Source organism: Aulonocara sp. 'chitande type north' Nkhata Bay, linkage group LG10 (assembly GCF_057382095.1).
Source record: "Aulonocara sp. 'chitande type north' Nkhata Bay isolate Kocher_YH1m ecotype deep benthic linkage group LG10, A_spYH_male_GT1.1, whole genome shotgun sequence".
Classification (NCBI taxonomy): Eukaryota; Metazoa; Chordata; class Actinopteri; order Cichliformes; family Cichlidae; genus Aulonocara; species Aulonocara sp. 'chitande type north' Nkhata Bay.
In genome coordinates, this window is record NC_141353.1 from 4,926,030 (window position 1) to 4,943,538 (window position 17,509).

At 39.8% G+C, this 17,509-nt stretch overlaps 1 protein-coding gene across 4 annotated transcripts in view; it reads left to right on the forward strand.

The window, feature by feature from the left end:
- The window catches only part of igsf9bb (immunoglobulin superfamily, member 9Bb), a 144,551-nt gene that overhangs the window by 39,523 nt on the left and 87,519 nt on the right, over window positions 1–17,509 (forward strand). For all 4 annotated transcript variants that reach the window (XM_086307890.1, XM_086307886.1, XM_086307887.1 and 1 more), the window contains exon 3: window positions 9,042–9,188. In XM_086307890.1, coding sequence (XP_086164016.1) covers window positions 9,042–9,188 — 147 coding nt within the window. The remainder of the gene's footprint in view (window positions 1–9,041; window positions 9,189–17,509) is intronic.

Genomic DNA, 17,509 nt, shown 5'->3' on the forward strand with positions numbered 1-17,509 from the left:
TAAATTCATTAAAAGCAATGTCCAATAGAGTAACCTGGAATTTACCTGCTAACCGTGTTCTCCATTAACTACTGAAATATTGTTCCTCGTGGTTTTTGACATGTGATTTACCTTCACAGGTTACACCCGATTGCCACTTTGGGTTCTCCCTCAGACTATTTTTGCCTGAGAGGCAACCAGGCTGGAATTAAAAGATTTCACAGGAAAATTCCACTTCCTCTCTCACTCCATCACTGCTTCCCAGGCCATAAGAGAGCAAAACCTAATTAGACAATTCTGCCTTAAAATAATCAGAAGTACTTTTATACATGGTTTGCTGCTTAAATATGCAGGGGCTGGGTGTACTACTGCAAACCATGGCCCTGTGGAGGCATGGGGTTCCTCGTTACTGTTTCAGAAGACAATCTGCCAGAGCAGGGTTGCATGGTGATGACATCATCCATGCATCAAATGTAAAAGCCTGGCATAAAGATGGCTCTGATAAAAACATGCTTCAGCCACAGTAAGGCCTCTGTATGGCACCATTATTCTCTTTTGAATGAACAAAGTGTTCATCGTCTTCACTAGAAGTGTTCGTCTTCTAGTGTAGTCAGCCGGATGTCCTGTGCATGCTTTACACTTTAACCATGAGTCTGATTTGACATTTCTGCGCATGTAGTGAAAATTAAGGATTTTGTATCTGACAAACACAAGAAAAATCAGGGAAGTGGTTGGCACTGTGGTGAATGTGCCTGAGTATAACTCATTTAATTAAACACTATATGTAGGATATAAATTGCAACAGAATAACCAGATAGTTTTTCTACATGACACCATTAAGCCTCATTGCCATGGCATAAATCACCTTACTCAACTTTCCTCTCTTTTGTTACAGTTTACCTTTTATTGTTGTGTTCCACAAGTGTAAAAACTATATATGTATGTCATGTTAGTCATACCTTACTGTATGGGGGTTGTTAAATTGCACTGACTCTGTAAATACTGCACATAATGAAGAAAATGTTGCATAGTACATCTTATATAATTCACTTTGGTTACTTTAGTTAAAATGAAAGTAGACCGTGCACTATATAGGGACATAGAGTAGACAGAATTGTAATTGCATTAATCTTGCTTACTTAACCTAATTTCTGCTCTGCTTTAAAAGGTTTGGCAGCAGTTTAAAAACATCTAAATATTAATTTTTTAATGAGGATCTTTTGAAAATGACAGCTCACACTGAGTTTGATTTATCCCCAAATTGCTGCATTCATTATTAATTACCAGAAATTATTAAGAAGTTTGTAACTCACTTTAATTGGCAGGACAAATCTACATTTTGTACATATTTGTAAAAATTACCAAAATATTTAGCACCATGACCTGTTAATAATAATTCTACACATGACAGAGTGCCAAAGATTGCACAAAAAGCATCATGCCACAAACTTTGATATTCCTCAAAGAAAAACAAATGTTGCAAATGTTCTGGACTTTTTTTCCCCGTGCAAGTTACCAGCATTAAAGCTGAGTTTTAAATTAATTCCCCTTCTCCTGAATCCAGACTGGAGCCTATGCCAGCTGTGATAGGGCGAGAGGCAGGCTGGATAGGATGCCAGTCTGTAACAGGGCTAACACTGAGAGATAGCCATTTTACGGGCAATGCCATGCATGTCTTTGGACTGTGGGAGAACGCCAGAGTACCCAGAGAGAACACACACAGACAAGAAGAGGACATAAACAGAAGTCTACAAACAAACACCCCAGACTAGGTTTGAACCCAGGACCTTCTCATTGTGAGGTGACAGGGCTAAACACCATACCACTGTGCTAAGGCTGAAGTGCAATGAGATCATGAGGAATTGTATCAGAGATTGAGCTATTTGAAATGTCTTTCAAAAGGGTGAAATAGACAAAGAGAGCTTGGATTGGACAATGCTACTGTAACTTATTTTATTTGAGTGAAACATTTATGTAAATGACAGGCAGAGAGTTGCAAGAGCTAAGAGGTGTAATGCAAGGAGTAGAGGTATTTGAGTTTAAAGCTATATAGTAGATGAGATTAAATAGCAGCACAAGTGAAATGGAAGAGTTACAATTGAGACCTGCTCATCTGTACCACTGACAATGGTACTAACATAAAGACCGAAGGTGGAGCTGGAGGCAGCAGAGCTGAAGATGCTAAGATTGGGATTGAGCAGGGTTGACAGGATTAGAAATGAGTACACGAGAAGAAGAGCTCAAGCTGGGCGATCTGATAACAAAGTTAGTGCAAGGTGGAGCTGGTGTGCAGAAGAGAAGTAGTGGATATATTGGACAAAGGATGTTGAATATGGAGAGACCAGGCAGGAGGAACAGAGAAAGGCCACAGAGAAGATTCATGGATGTAGTGAAGGTGTCATGACGCGCTGTGAGGCCGGCAGGATAGGACCCAAAATGCAGGACTGAGACAGAATTAAACTTGAAGGCAGCTTTATTGGTGGGTTTACAGATAACAAGACTAAAACTGAGAAGACACTAGGCTGGCAGAACACACAGCATTGAGAGAGATCATGACAAGGAACAGAAGGAAATGCAGACAATAAATACACACAGTGAATCAGGGCAAAGAGGAAACACTTGGGGGATACAGCTGGACATAATCTAACTGACGAGACAGGGGAAGCAAAACTGAACATGATGCACACAGGACATGTGACTATCAGAATAAAACAGGAAGTAAAAAGAGACGCAGACTCAGACACACAGCTCACATTTCTGCTCCTCCCCTTTGTGAGTGTGGACGCTTCATCTCTTTGCTCTTGAATGCTTTGCTTCTTATATTGATTTTTATTGATTTTTATGCTGATTTTTTCCCTTTTTTCCGTGTGAGCTTACCTGCGATAACTTCTGGACACTTGTAGATCATTAGGACTAGAGTGTTCTTAACAGAAACAGCAACATTTTATGGTTACCTTATCCTCAGCGCTCCGTGTGTCTGTGGCCTAGACACAGCTGAAGCCTGATTACAGCGTCTGGGCACCGAGCAGCCTCAATAGCCTGGTGCTAACCGCTAGGCTAACTAGCAACAAGATGCCTTCCCTCTCCACAGATGACTACCACAGCCTCCTGCAGAAGATTGCAGTACTGGAGACAAAAATTCATCGCTTAGAAGTAAACGTGGAGGTAAATGGACTGTGTGGAAATGAAACAACCTTGCCTTTGATTCAAAACAATGGCGATGAGCAAGCTAGTACACAGCTAAGGAGCACAGATAACATGACCAAGAAAGTAGACTCTGTGCATTATTATAAATCCTCAAGTGATAATCCCCCCTTAGACTGTCTTGGTGCAAAACAAAGACATAAATCATGTCTCCTGGAAGGGGGAGGACGTATCACAGGCAGGGCACAGCGAGCTGAAATCTCTGAAACCGACTGGCCTTCACTTCCTACGAGACAGAGAAGCTCTTCTACCCCTGTATACGGGAGGAAACAGGACTGGACAACCGTGAATAGGAAGGTTAACAACAAACCTCCAAAACAACTGAATGTGAAACTGCAGAACAGATTTGCTCCACTATCAAAGGACCCTGGATCTATATCGGACAACCATCCATCTAAAAGCAGCGAAATAAGGTCTGAAAATCTGTTGAAAAGTGAAAGGCCACAGGGAAAGCTAAAGGCTAGGCCTGAAACTCTGATTGTGGGTGACTCTGCCGTAAAGGATGTACAAAGGATGTGCGGTAAGAACACTGAAGTCCTCTGCTTTCCTAACGATATGGTCAACAACCTGAAGGAGAGAATTCTTCAAATTGCAGATGAATATCCAACTGTGACAAACATTGTTCTGCATACAGGGTCAAACGATGTGTCCAAACAACAGTTGGAGGTTCTGAAACGGGACTTTACTGGATTATTAAATACTGTAAACTCTCTGAATGCAGCTGTATTCATCAGTGGACCTGTACCGCCGGTCAGAGGAGGAGACGAGAGATTCAGCAGGTTGTTTACACTGAATAAATGGCTTATATCAGCATGTGCTGACCACTCAGTGCACTTTATCGACAACTTTAATATTTTTTGGGAACGCAGGCATCTGTTCAAAGCAAATGGATTTAATTTTAACAAGTCAGGGGTGAAACTGTTCACCTCCAACTTGTTTTATTCCATACGTCATCCATCCGTGCTTGGTGCCAAGGCTGAGATAAACGAGGAGTTATCTCATAAAGAGGAACAAACAGTACTCCAAGAACAGACAAAGCCCAGCAGAAACCTTGAGGAGGAGCTCCATTTGCCCCCACCCGGGAAGAGCCTCAGAAAGGAGAGACATCCATGGCATCTGAGGAAGAGCCTCAGAAAGGAGAGACATCTAAGGCAAGAAGAGGGGTCCCTATTTGCCTCCAACTCTCTCAACAACACCAACGACCAGGACAAGGGACCACGACCTTCCCCAGTCCCCCAAACCCCTGACAGGCCATCACCCTCCTCCCCCTCCCTTTCTCCTTCCTCCCCACACCTGAAATTCACTGAGGAGATGATGGAGCGGGTCAATGCTGGGCTCAGATCTACCCCCCGTCCCAATCCCTTTTTGTCCCCCATAAACCCCCCACCAGAGCGGCCAAAGGTTCGCCATCGAGCCCCACCCTCAACAGAGCAATCGAAGTCACATTGCCCAGCCTCGCCCCCCTTAGTTCCTCTTCATGCCCTGTCTCCGCAGTCTGATGTGTGATGTGTGAAGGGTCCGGGCTGTGAGGATTATGGCAGTGATGACTTTTCCCAGGAGAAGCTGGGACCCTGTTTACTAGAAGGTTTTAAAATTTCTGTACTTTTAGGTGACAGGAGACATGTGGCCTGGTCAAAACACAGAGAGCTGCACTCTAAAAGATCTTTAAACATAGTAAACATACCTTGTGTGCCACAGACTGCTCCCAAACACGAGGGGACAAGTAATACCTCTAAAACACTTAAGTTGGCTTTATTAAACGTTAGATCTTTAGCTGGGAAAACATTTTTAATTAATGATTTAATCACTGAGCACAGCCTTGATTTTATGTTTTTAACTGAAACTTGGTTGGACCAAAGTAACAGTGGAGCTGTTCTCATCGAGACGACCCCTCCTAACTACAGTTTTATCAGTGAGGTCAGGGCGAGCAGGAGAGGAGGAGGGGTTGCTGTCTTATTTAATGAATCATTTCAATGTAAGCAGCTATCTCCTGGAAGTTTTCAGTCTTTTGAATATGTGGCTTTACAGCTGAAGGCCCCATCCAAAGTTGTGTTTCTTAATGTTTACAGGCCTCCCAAATACTGCACAGACTTTTTTAATGACCTCAGTGAACTGCTGTCTGTGATCTGTGTTGATTTTGACTGTGTAATTATTGCTGGGGATTTTAACATTCATGTGGACAACCCTCAGGACAAAGGGACTAAAGACCTGAGTAACACTCTGGGCAACTTTGGGCTGACTCAGCATGTAACAGAGGCCACACATAATAGAGGACACACTCTTGACCTACTGATCTCCAAAGGCCTGAGCATTTCAAAGGTTACTGTGTCTGATGTGGGCCTGTCTGATCATTACTGTGTTTTCTTTGAAAGTAAAATCTCAGCCCACACAAATATATCAACAACAGTGATCACAAAACGGTGTATAACTGAACACAGTAGTGCAATTTTTAACCAGGTCTTCCCATTAACACCTGACCTGTCCAGAGGGTCAGTCAATGAGCTCGTCAATAGCTTCAATGCTAACATGTTAAATGTAATGGACACTATTGCTCCCATTAAGGTGAAGGTTATCTCTGGAAGGAAAAAGTCTCCATGGAGAAACTCCACACTGGTGAAAAATGAAAAAAGAGAGTGTAGGAAAGCTGAGCGCAGATGGAGAAAAACAAACCTCCAGGTTCATTATGACATTTATAAAGAGAAACTTCACAATTATAATTTACAACTGAGGAATGCAAGGAGGTCCTACTTCTCTGACATCATCACTAAAAACAGCCATAATGCTCGGGTCTTATTTTCTACAGTTGACAGGCTAACAAACCCTCCTGTGTCAGTGGCAGCTGAACTTCATTCGACCATGGCCTGCAATGACTTTGCCAAATTCTTCACTGAAAAAATCCAAAAAATTAGACAAGCAATTGGTACATCAACAGCAGATCCAGGATATGTACTGTGTCCACCAAAAAACTGTTTAAACACCATGAAACAGTTTCAACCTATTAACAGCAAAGACCTGGAGGACATCTTAGGTCAACTGAACTCCTCCTCCTGCTGTTTAGATGTCCTGCCAACAAGTTTTTTCAAAAAGGTCTCAAAGACTTTAGAGTCAGACCTGTTACAGATCGTCAACTTTTCTTTATTATCAGGTGTGTTTCCAGAATCACTAAAAACTGCTGTAATCAAACCTATACTGAAAAAGGACAATCTTGACAAGACACAAATGAACAACTACAGGCCGATCTCAAATCTCCCGTTTTTAAGTAAGATCATTGAAAAAGCAGTTTCTCAACAGCTCAGTTACTTCTTAAAACAGAATAATTGCTACGATGCCTTCCAGTCAGGTTTTAGACAGAACCACAGCACTGAAACCGCTCTGACCAAAGTGTTTAATGACATATGTCTGAATACAGACAGTGGAAAAATGTCAGTCCTAGTTTTACTGGATCTCAGTGCAGCATTTGATACAGTTGACCACAACATATTACTCAAACGACTGGAGAACTGGACAGGTCTTTCAGGAACTGTACTAAACTGGTTCAAAACATACGTAGAAAACAGGAAATACTTTGTATCAATAGGTAACTTCACATCTGAGCAGACAAGTATCACATGTGGAGTTCCCCAAGGTTCCATCTTGGGACCCCTTCTGTTTAACATCTACATGCTCCCACTGGCACAGATTATAAACAACAACAAAATAAACTATCACAGCTATGCAGATGACACACAAATATATATCACAATGTCACCAGGAGACCGAGGCCCTGTACAGGCTCTTGGTAAATGCATTGAGGAAATCAATGACTGGTTGTGCCACAATTTTCTCCAGCTAAACAAAAACAAAACTGAGGTAATAGTCTTTGGCGCCAAAGAAAAACGATTACAGGTCACCAGAGAACTTCAATCTATACATCTAAAAACCACAAACCAGGCGAGAAATTTGGGTGTAGTGATGGATGCAGACCTAAACTTAGAAAAACACATTAAGACAATAACAAAGTCAGCTTACTATCACCTCAAGAATATATCAAGGATAAAAGATCTGATGTCTCAACAGGACCTGGAAAAACTAGTCCATGCATTCATCTTTAGTAGGCTTGATTACTGTAACAGCATCTTTACAGGTCTACCTAAAAAATCAGTCAGACAACTACAGCTCATTCAGAACTCTGCTGCTCGAGTCCTCACTAAGACCAAAAAAGTGGACCACATCAGTCCAGCTCTGAGGTCCTTACACTGGCTGCCTGTCCGTCAGAGGATAGACTTTAAAGTTCTGATGCTGGCCTATAAAGCTCTGAATGGTTTAGGACCAAAATACATCAATGACCTCCTGACCCAGTATGAACCATCCAGATCCCTCAGGTCATCTGGATCCGGTCTTTTATCAGTTCCCAGAGTCAGAACCAGACACGGAGAAGCTGCATTCAGCTTTTATGCTCCTTATATCTGGAACAAACTCCCAGAAAGCCTCAGATCAGCTGAAACACTCAGTTTATTTAAATCCAGGTTGAAGACTCACCTGTTCTCAGCTGCATTTGAATAAAGCACCAAATCCACACTTTAAGCTTAAATTTCAAAACTTACATTTAACTACTGATTTTATCTACTGTTCTGATTTTATCTGTTTTGATTTTATATACTGTTGTTTGTTTGTTTGTTTGTTTGTTAACTAGTTAGTTAGTTTATTTGCTTGTTTTATTCAATTTTAAATCATGCTTTTTATTTGTTCTTGTTTCTAATGTCTCTGTAAAGCACTTTGAATCACCTTGTTGTTGAATTGTGCTATACAAATAAACTTGCCTTGCCTTGCCTTGCCTTGACGTGGGAATACAATAGCAGACACATGGCAGACGGACATGACAAAGCTGAAAGAATGAGAGAGCCAGGAAGCTGAGACAACAGAGAGTGAGCTGGAGAGTTAGGGACAAGTAAGACAGAGAGGGAGACAGATGCAGAGAGGGAGCGAGAAGGGAACAGAAAAAGAGCGTCATTATAGACAACACACTGGGGATGAAGGGGAGGACACAGCAAGGAGAGACTAAGACAGAGCGGGCACAGAAGGGAACGAAATTAAACAAGAACTAGAAACATAACAAAACCCAAAGACTCTCCAAACTAAACTTTAGTATCTCAATAATCTGCAAGAAATGAACAAAAGACTAAGCAAACTTAAAACCCAGAAGATGGATATGAAGAGTGCTGATGTGCCAAATGAATGAATGATTGAATGAGTGAATACCTGCTTGGGATGATTTTGGAGAGTGTGTGAAAATGTCAGACAGACTAAAATTTGATCTATTTTACATTTTCAAAACTTGCTTAACAGTTTGTAAGCAAAAGAAAATATTTCAGCTGTCAAAAAATGTGGAAACCGTACAAGTCAGTTTTTGTGAAGAAAGCGCATGTCTTTGTGACACTCTGCAATCAAATGAAAGGAGCACGTTCATAGTGCAGATCCAGTAGAAGGAGGTGACTCCCAACATCTGGGAGCTGGCTGAAAACTGGCAATTTAGTGGGAGCAACAATTTTAGCTGTGCCTGTAAGTGATAGACACAGCTATCGCACTTGTTGCTCTGCTTCCATGTTATTTTGCAGATTAACAGTGCTTTAGTATCTTTGTTTAGAAATGGCTCTAAACTAAAGTATAGAGAACGTCAGTGTCAGCACTATGTGATCCCTGCATATTTATATCTGAGTCGTTCAAAGGCTGATGTTGCTTTAACATTCATTCGGTGTTCCTCTTCTCTCTTCTCTTCATTCACCTCTCACCTTCTTTCCTTTCCTTCATTTTCCTTATGAAATTCAATCCAACCATCCTTCTCGCCTCCGTGTCCTCTTCCCGCTTCGCCTCTTGGCCAGGCCGGGCCAGTCTGCATGGCAAGTCCTCCCTGCGGATAGAGGATGTGCGTTCAGACGACCACGGCTGGTATGAGTGTAAGGTGCTGATGTTGGAGCAGCAGTATGACACCTTCCACAACGGCAGCTGGGTGCATCTAACTGTCAACGGTAAGAAGCATCTGACATCATGCATTATTCAGGCGGTTCAGTGTAAAGCCAGTGTGAAACAATAACTGAATAGACAGTACAAGTACAAAGTCATACCTTTGTTGTGTATGTGTGAAATATTATTACCTTCTTATATAGACTTTTTGACAGTCTTTGAAGGAATTGCGCTACACTTGTCGATGGAAATCCAAGATTTCTGATTGTTCTTGAGCTGAAGAAAGATGCACACTTAACACAAATTGATACAAATGACTGTCTCTTGACATTCACAAACTCAAACTCAAAGGCAGACAAAGTAACAAAAATGATTCTGCTTTTCTTTATGTCTCAGAAATAAAACAAACAGGTTTAACATAAAAATATGAAAACATTTCTAAAGAGATGCACACTTAATACAAAGACACGTAAAAGAAAATACCAAAGACAGGCAAAGCAAACTGGAACTAAGACTCACATAAAAAACGACTGAAAAAGGCACAATGCAGTCAAAACAACTATGACAAAAGTACAGAGGTACAATGAGACACAAATGGATGAAATGGAAAAACAAAACTGAGCAGAAATAGAAACAAACTGAACAGATCAACCCTCAAAGATGCAAAATAATGAATGCAAATCGATAAGTCTTTTAGATTGTTATTTCTTAGCCTGTGGATGCACTGAACACATAAAAGAGTGTTTGCATAACAGATGCTGAAATGCCTAATAATGTAGATTCTGTGAATAGGCTGCATGTGCTACATCAACACAAGGGTTAGATGTAAACCTAATAAAGTATTGTAGTACTGTAAACAGGCCACTTTGAAGATATCAATTTTAAATCTTTTATTTTAAAGGTACAGTCAGTCATTCTATTTGATTAGTTCATAGAAGAAAAGATCATATTGTCCCCAAAAATATACCAATAATAGGCATCGGTCGCTCTCAGGAGCTCAGTGAACTCCAGCATGATACTGTGGTAGGATGTGACCTGTGCAACAAGTCCAGTCCTTGCTACTAAATATTCCACAGTCATTTGGTAGAGATATTTTGTGATATTATAAAAATCACAAAACGAGGTCTGTGGATGCTGAGGCACAGAGTTTAAAATCCAGCAAGAAACTTTTTGATGGCTACCAAAAACATCTGGTCAAGGTGACACTTAGCCTGATGTTAGTGAGGGTGTGTGTTTGTACTTTAGACTGTGTTTGTCCTTTTGATCATGTGTGGATTAAAAAAAATCCAAAATAAATGTTATGTTGTGCAGCAATTCTTGTTTTTTAGTCATTAAAGATGTCTGCTTTACAGTTAAAAGAAAATCATTAAAAGCCATTCCTCCAATCATTAGGAGGATGCGTACTCGTATTAATTCCTACTTCTAATTACTTCATGATATATTTTTGTTCTGGTTACAGCCTAATATATACATATGCAGTCCCTTGTTACGTTAATATATATACATATTTATGCACTGATCTATAATTATTTAACGACAACTATCTAAACATATCCATGCATTCTCTTCCACTTATCCTTATCAGGGTTACGGGTGGGGCTAGAGCCAATCCCAGCTGCTATATTTAACATCCTACCTCATCTATATGTTAAAAAACTCAGAAAAGCAGGGCTATGCATTGATTAAAAAAAAAAAAAGAGGTATATAATATATCGCCTCTCGCCCTATGACAGCTGGGATAGGCTCCAGCGCCCCCCGCGACCCTGAAAAGGATAAGCGGAAGCGAATGGATGGATGGATGGATGGATAATATATAATTAGATATATTAAAAATAAATCAAATCACAGCTGAAAGACAGGGTGAAGGTGGTGTATTAGCAAAACAGCTGGTTAAACTTTGTAAATTTATTCAACCAAGTGATTTCTCAGCTTCTCAACTATTTTGAAAGTTCTGGCTGAGCCTGCAGTAGATCAACTTGCTTGTTTTATTAAAGCAGAGATTGTAGGAGCCGAAGCCATCTGTCCATTATCAGGGTTTTCTTTCCTCACGTGCTAATGGAATTAATGAAAACGTTCTGACATTGCACTTTAACTATTCTACATTAAACATGTTGGCCAAGATGACCAGTAAGAGAAAACCTATTTGTTACAATGATAATTCACAGAAGCTCCTTTTCTTTCAAATGCTAGCTCTGTTTCCACAGCATTGTTAATTTTGACACAAATTTTGATGTAGTTTTAATAGTGTTTTTGCTAACATGTTATTTAGGTGCAATCATAATTTAATAATTTAATCATCTAAATTCTTTTAGTTTCAGTCTAGTCAACTAAATTGCACAAGCCTGTCACAGACAAAACTAAAGTTGATTCAGCTGAATAAAAATATAACGTCTTAGCTTGTCGTGTTTTTACTGATAGTTCCTGCACACGTTTCATAAAGCGTCTCATTTCCCTTGACATTAAATATATAATGTGTCCATATGTTTTCTCTTCTTCCCAAGCACCGATATTTTGTCATGTTTTTGTGAGAAATGGGGAGCATTGGCATTAGCTAAGAGTTGTGACCACAATTTGGCAATAATATAAAGAATAGTTGCAAACAGGTGAGAAACCTTATGACTGTGGTGTTTAAGATCATTATGGAAACACATTTTCACTTTGATTTTAACTGATGTCTCTTTTAATTTTTTATACTAGGCAAGCACCGCCTTGCTTGTCCTGATGGAACGCCACTGGGGTGGATGTGAAAAATGTGTGGGGAACGTTAGAGCATATGTGTTCAAATACCCAGGTTTAAAAAACACATGAATTCCCTGAGCTCCGATACTAGTTATTATCAAAATGCATTGTGCAAAATATTAAGCTAGCAAACTCTCATTTTTGTTTATGTCTGTTTCCATAATGATTAGTCCTTCCCCTTTTTAAGATGGATTTAGCAGTGCTTAGCCTAATGGTGGAGGGAAAAATAATCTAATAGCAGGGAAATGTAGGGCTGGCACTGAACACTTCAAAAGATAAACACTGCAGAAGGTTGCAGGGTTTTGCTAATTATAAGCAATTGAGTAAGCAACTTGATAATATTGCTGAATCAGATTTTCGGTCACATAGCCAGTAAATACATATGTCAAATGTACTGTGCAATAGACATTACATCTCAAATAATATGTAATGAACATTGTGGTGAGAATAAGGCACGGCGGGACCACAGATCATCATTCAGAGCCATCTTTATTGCCCTACTCACCACAACAACACCACACACACCTGAGTCCCCGTGTTTTGACCCAGCGGGCGTGATTACGGGCAGACCACGCCCCACCACAAACATTTTTACAAATGAAGATTTTAGGGTAAAAAAAATTGATTGCACAGCACTTTCTATATCTGTGTCTCTGCTGCCTGTAGTAGCCATAGAGCATCACTAAAATACAGTTCTGCTATAATTCATAGTCTAACAAATCAGTCAGAATTTGCAGAGCTGATATGATTCTTTAGACTACTAGTTTCACCTAGGCAACAGTCCAGAAACCATACATATCCTTCTGTGTCACAAAGATGTAATAGAAAAAAGTTCTCACATTTGAGAAACAGGAGATGTTCTGTTTTCTACTTGTCTAAAGTGATTTGATTTCAGCCATTTGAAAGAGTTAAAACATAAAGCTGTACTGGGATTGTTAATGTTAATGTTGTGGTTCAACTGACAGTATTTGTGGTTTCTGATTGGTTACACTGTGGCTCTTTTGTAAGAACTTGACTTGAAAAAGTTGTGCAGAGCACTGCGTCCCCTCTTGTACATGCAGTGTCACAGATTTGCTGCACTTCTAGAAAAGAATACCTGCGCACAAACCAAGCTGAGTGTTAACACTCACAGGGCTTCACAGATGAGAATATTCTTGCCTTCATGTGGCAGTTCTAGCACTCGTCAACTCACTTAATCAGACAGCATATGAAGATGCTTGTTGCTGTGGTAACAGACAGATCAGATACGGTCCTGCAGCCCCTGTCCCCCACCCCCCAAGTTCAGTCTCATCAGCGTTGCGTTTGTTTTGTCTTGGTTCTTCATCCTCTTTCCCAGCAGTGTTTAGAAGCCTCAGGCTCCTAACTTAGCCTCCTTTCTCTCTGCCTGTTACTCCTTCACTGTCTGTTAACATCCTGTCACTGTACCAAGCATGAACCACACGGCTCCGATCATCGCTGTAGTCAGACAGTCAGTGGTGTACAGGGGACAGCTGACAAGCATGCCAGTTTTCCAGAATATATTGCTAAAACTAAGCTTCACAAAACGGATGTGCTGAAGTTGACTTTGTTACATTTTCTTAGACAGAAAATTTATTAAAGTGGTCAAGCTGTTTGAAAATGAAGTGCTTTTAATGTGTTGAATATACTGCTGAATATGTTACAGTGTTTCCTTTGTTTTTCCACTAAGAAGAAAAAGATAAAGCAGTTTAGGTGTAGCCAGTATTTGTGGAGGTCGTTATGACAACAGTCTTATACAAAAAAAGCCAGGTTATTTTAAAAATAGTACCATGCTATGTGTTATTATGGTATGTGGCTAAAATACCCTGGAAGTTAGAAACACTGACAGAAGACTAATTTCTGCAAAAGTGAGTATACCGAACAATGGTATGTAAGCATGCAGTCACTAGAAGTTGGATGGTGCCTTCGGTGTTTAGACTTCCTAGGGAAGGATATAAGTAGGGAAGGGAATTGATAAGAATTTAGCGATTCTGATTCTATCAACATCAGTTATTGATTCTATTCTTTATGGATTGTTTTACTGATTCTCACTGGGTTCTCGTTGGCTCTGCTTTGAGAGTTACAACCATCACTAAGCAGCATATCAAAGAGATTACATTCATTAAATTATGCTGTGTAGGCAAATGTCTGTACATGTTGGAGGTATTTCCTCTCTTTGTTGTGATCAGTGTTGGGGTGGTTACTCAGAAAAAGTAATGAATTACAAATACGACACAGAACACTTTTCTTTAAAGTAATGCTGTACGTTGCTTAATTACTCAAAGGAGAAGGTCATTTGTTACACTGTTTGTTACATTACTTCCACATTTCTGTAATATGACCTGAAATGCATCATCTCATAATGTTAACGTATAGCAACACAAATCCCTCGCCTAATGAGGACACACATACAGGATCTGTCTCTCAGTAATTAGGTGTGAACACACGGCAAAGATAAAAACTAGCATAAAGGGACTTCAAAGCGATCGCCACAGTGATTCTACTTTAGAAACGTGATCACGTAGAAACATAGTCTGACTGCTCAGCAGTTTGTTACACGTTGAAGTTCAGGGTCTGGCTGTTGGGCTGCGGTCGGCATTCACTCAGCTTTAACATCACTCTGGGTTCTTAGCTAGCTTAGCATTAGCATGCTGTCTGTGCAGATGATTGCAAAGAGCAGAAGTTGTGTTAGCAACATAATGCAGTTTCTGTTCTGGCTGGAGTTTTCACTTTACCATTGCACTGTTGTCATTCTGTGCAATAAAAACAAATATTTAAAGTATTGTAAATATCCATGCTGTGGACTGTGCCACTATTTTCCTCCTCCAGCACATCCACTGAAATCATCTGATAGTAGCACAAGTGCAAGTAGAACCAAGTAATTGAACTACCCGGAACAGGTTCTCTGCAGGAACTGGTCCTCGATTCCCATCAAATACAGTTTTTCTCTATATGCACTCTTGTAATAACTTAACTAACAATTATTGTTGTAGTGTTGATATCTTTAATTAGTTTAAATACCACTCAAAAGACTTTTTGCTTTGCCATTCAGAATAGCCTGATGTGATTAAAAATACAGCAACTGAATTATTATTCATATTTTTAATCTGTTAAGTTGCCGTGCTAGCCAATGTGTGAACACGAGCTAATAGCTTGAAAAATAAGACCTTCCTTTACTTTTGTGGTTGCCTTTTACAGTCATTGGACTGATGTACTATATAAAGGATGTGGAACAGCATTTCCATGCAAATCCAAAGGATCTGAAATTCATGCTCACTCCTGAGAGCTCTGCCTCAAAGCCACTGCAAAAACAGTAAACAATTGCTTTTTCATATAGGGCGAGATACTTTTAGCTTTTTTCCTTAGTAAATAGAGTTAATTACCATCACTTCTCCACCACCTTAAAATATGTTAGGTAAATACGCATAAAGAAAAATAAATAGGAAATGTGAAGATTGGCCCAAATAGTTTATTTGTTCAATGTAGCTGAGTGGTATACACTGACATAATTAGGGTCCATTTCTAATTCACATCAAAGAAGTAATATTAGTTTTATTAGTAATGATCTGAAACATTGCTTCATTTATATTTTTTCAGGAAAACCTTTTTTTTCTCCACCCATACCTTTCTTATCATCTCTGTTTCTTTAAATTAAATATTGTTCGAAAAACCTGGCTGCACTTGAGCAGTCAAAGTGCTTTAAACAACATCATTCATCCAAGCACTTTATTTATATGCTTAAGTGCTTTCTATCTAAAATTCAGACACACTCGTGCACTGAACAGACAGCAACTTTGGGTTCAGTATCTTCCCCGAGGATACTAAGGCATGGCTGTAGCAGCCAGGGGTTGAACCACCAACCTTCTGACTAGAAGGCGACCTGCTCTACCTGCTAAGGAATTGCTAGCCTTTAAAAGTAAAGTATTTTTACATAAATTGTTATGATGTTTGATTTAGTAACGCAATAATGTGGGTCCATCAGACCTGCTAATATTGGCTAAATAGCAAAAATATGAACACAATACAGAGGTTAAGTAAAACATTTGATTTTGTCATTAGAGGCTCAGGCTCAAATACAGGCACAGCTTTTCTTTGGTTTATAGCAGAGGTCCCCAACCCCCGAGTCACAGACCGACACCGGGCCACGAGAGTTGAAGATCACGTGTGAAATTTATGTTTTTATTTTTTATCGTTTTTATCATTAACTCTGTTTCCCTGGGTCTTTTCCTGTGTATTATGATTAAATTTTCTTTTTGTTGGTGCCGGTACTGGTTTTATTTTGTTGCATTTATCTGCAACACCTTAAAGGCCTGTCCGTGAAAATAGTCGGACATAAATCGGTCTGTGGTGCAAAAAAGTTTGGGGACCGCTGGTTTATAGTAAATGCAAATCTTCTGACCATCCAACTAAGAAGACACATAGTCAACCCAAAAAACTTAATTAGACAGTGAAGCTGATTGAAGAAGGGTTTTAAGTGTGACCAGTAACTTTATGAAGAACACTCGGGGGGCTTGGTGCTATACTGACCATCTAGATGAAGCAGAACTTCTAATTATAGTTCTTCTGTTTGCACTCAACCTCTCACTGCCAAACATCTGTAGTTTTTGGTTTTCACACTGTGGCCTTCAGTGCCAGCAGGACTGGCACATTAAGACAGAAGTGCTGTTTCTAGATTTCTGGTGAGATGCAAAAAGACAAGTTCCGTAAAATTGCCTCCTTCATTCCTGTGAACTTCTGTCACTTGAGATCGGCATTCCTGAAAGAGTGTATGAGTGGAGACATGAGACATGAGCTGCAAGATGGGAAGTGTTGGTAAAATCAGTTTAATAAGTATGCAAGTTTCTGCTTGAATGATTAAGTGAAATTCTAGGTTACCTAGCAGGGAAAAACATTACCTTGCTTGTATTAAGGCTTTTTTCCAATTAGAAGATTTAAAGTCCTGCACTCTTTGGTCCTTTCAGTCATGGTGAAGCCCAAATGCAGATAAGGTGATACCAAAAAAATAAAATAAAAAAAGGTTCAAATGTTATAGGGTTGGTCTTCAATGCCTCCATCTTGAAAAAGCACACCATTCTGCAGCAGCACTTTGCAGTGCATGCTACATGCCAGACCCAGTATCTCTATTTTTTTGTCTAATGGAGTCTTTCTTATTTTTTGCTCTTCTTTATCTCTGCCTGTTTGTCCCTCCTTAGTTTTGACATGTCTTTTCCTTTCTCGTCTGTGTGCCAGTTTGCACCCTCGCACAAGCTTTTCAGCACTTCTTAAGGTCCTTGAGGAAAACAGAATGAAGGGGTCACTGTTCCTCCTCCCTGTCAAAAAGCAGATGCACACATGATTACTGGCCAGTGGAGTGTCCTAACCACTCAGACAAAATGCAGCATTAAAAATTGACTCATAGATAGCTACTGTAGTCAGTATACCAATTAGTTATTATAGTAATTAGTTATTGTTAGTGGTGGAAGAAGAGGTAAAACAGTTTATTACACTGCTGTGCCATTTATATTGCATATTGAAATTGATTTGCAACTTACAGCCTTTAAATTTCACTGCTTGTCAGTCGTAGGATTTGTTTACAAAAACAGTTTGTTGACTTTCATCCTGTTTCGCTCCACAATGATATTTGAACAGCATCCTGCTGGACTGCATTGCA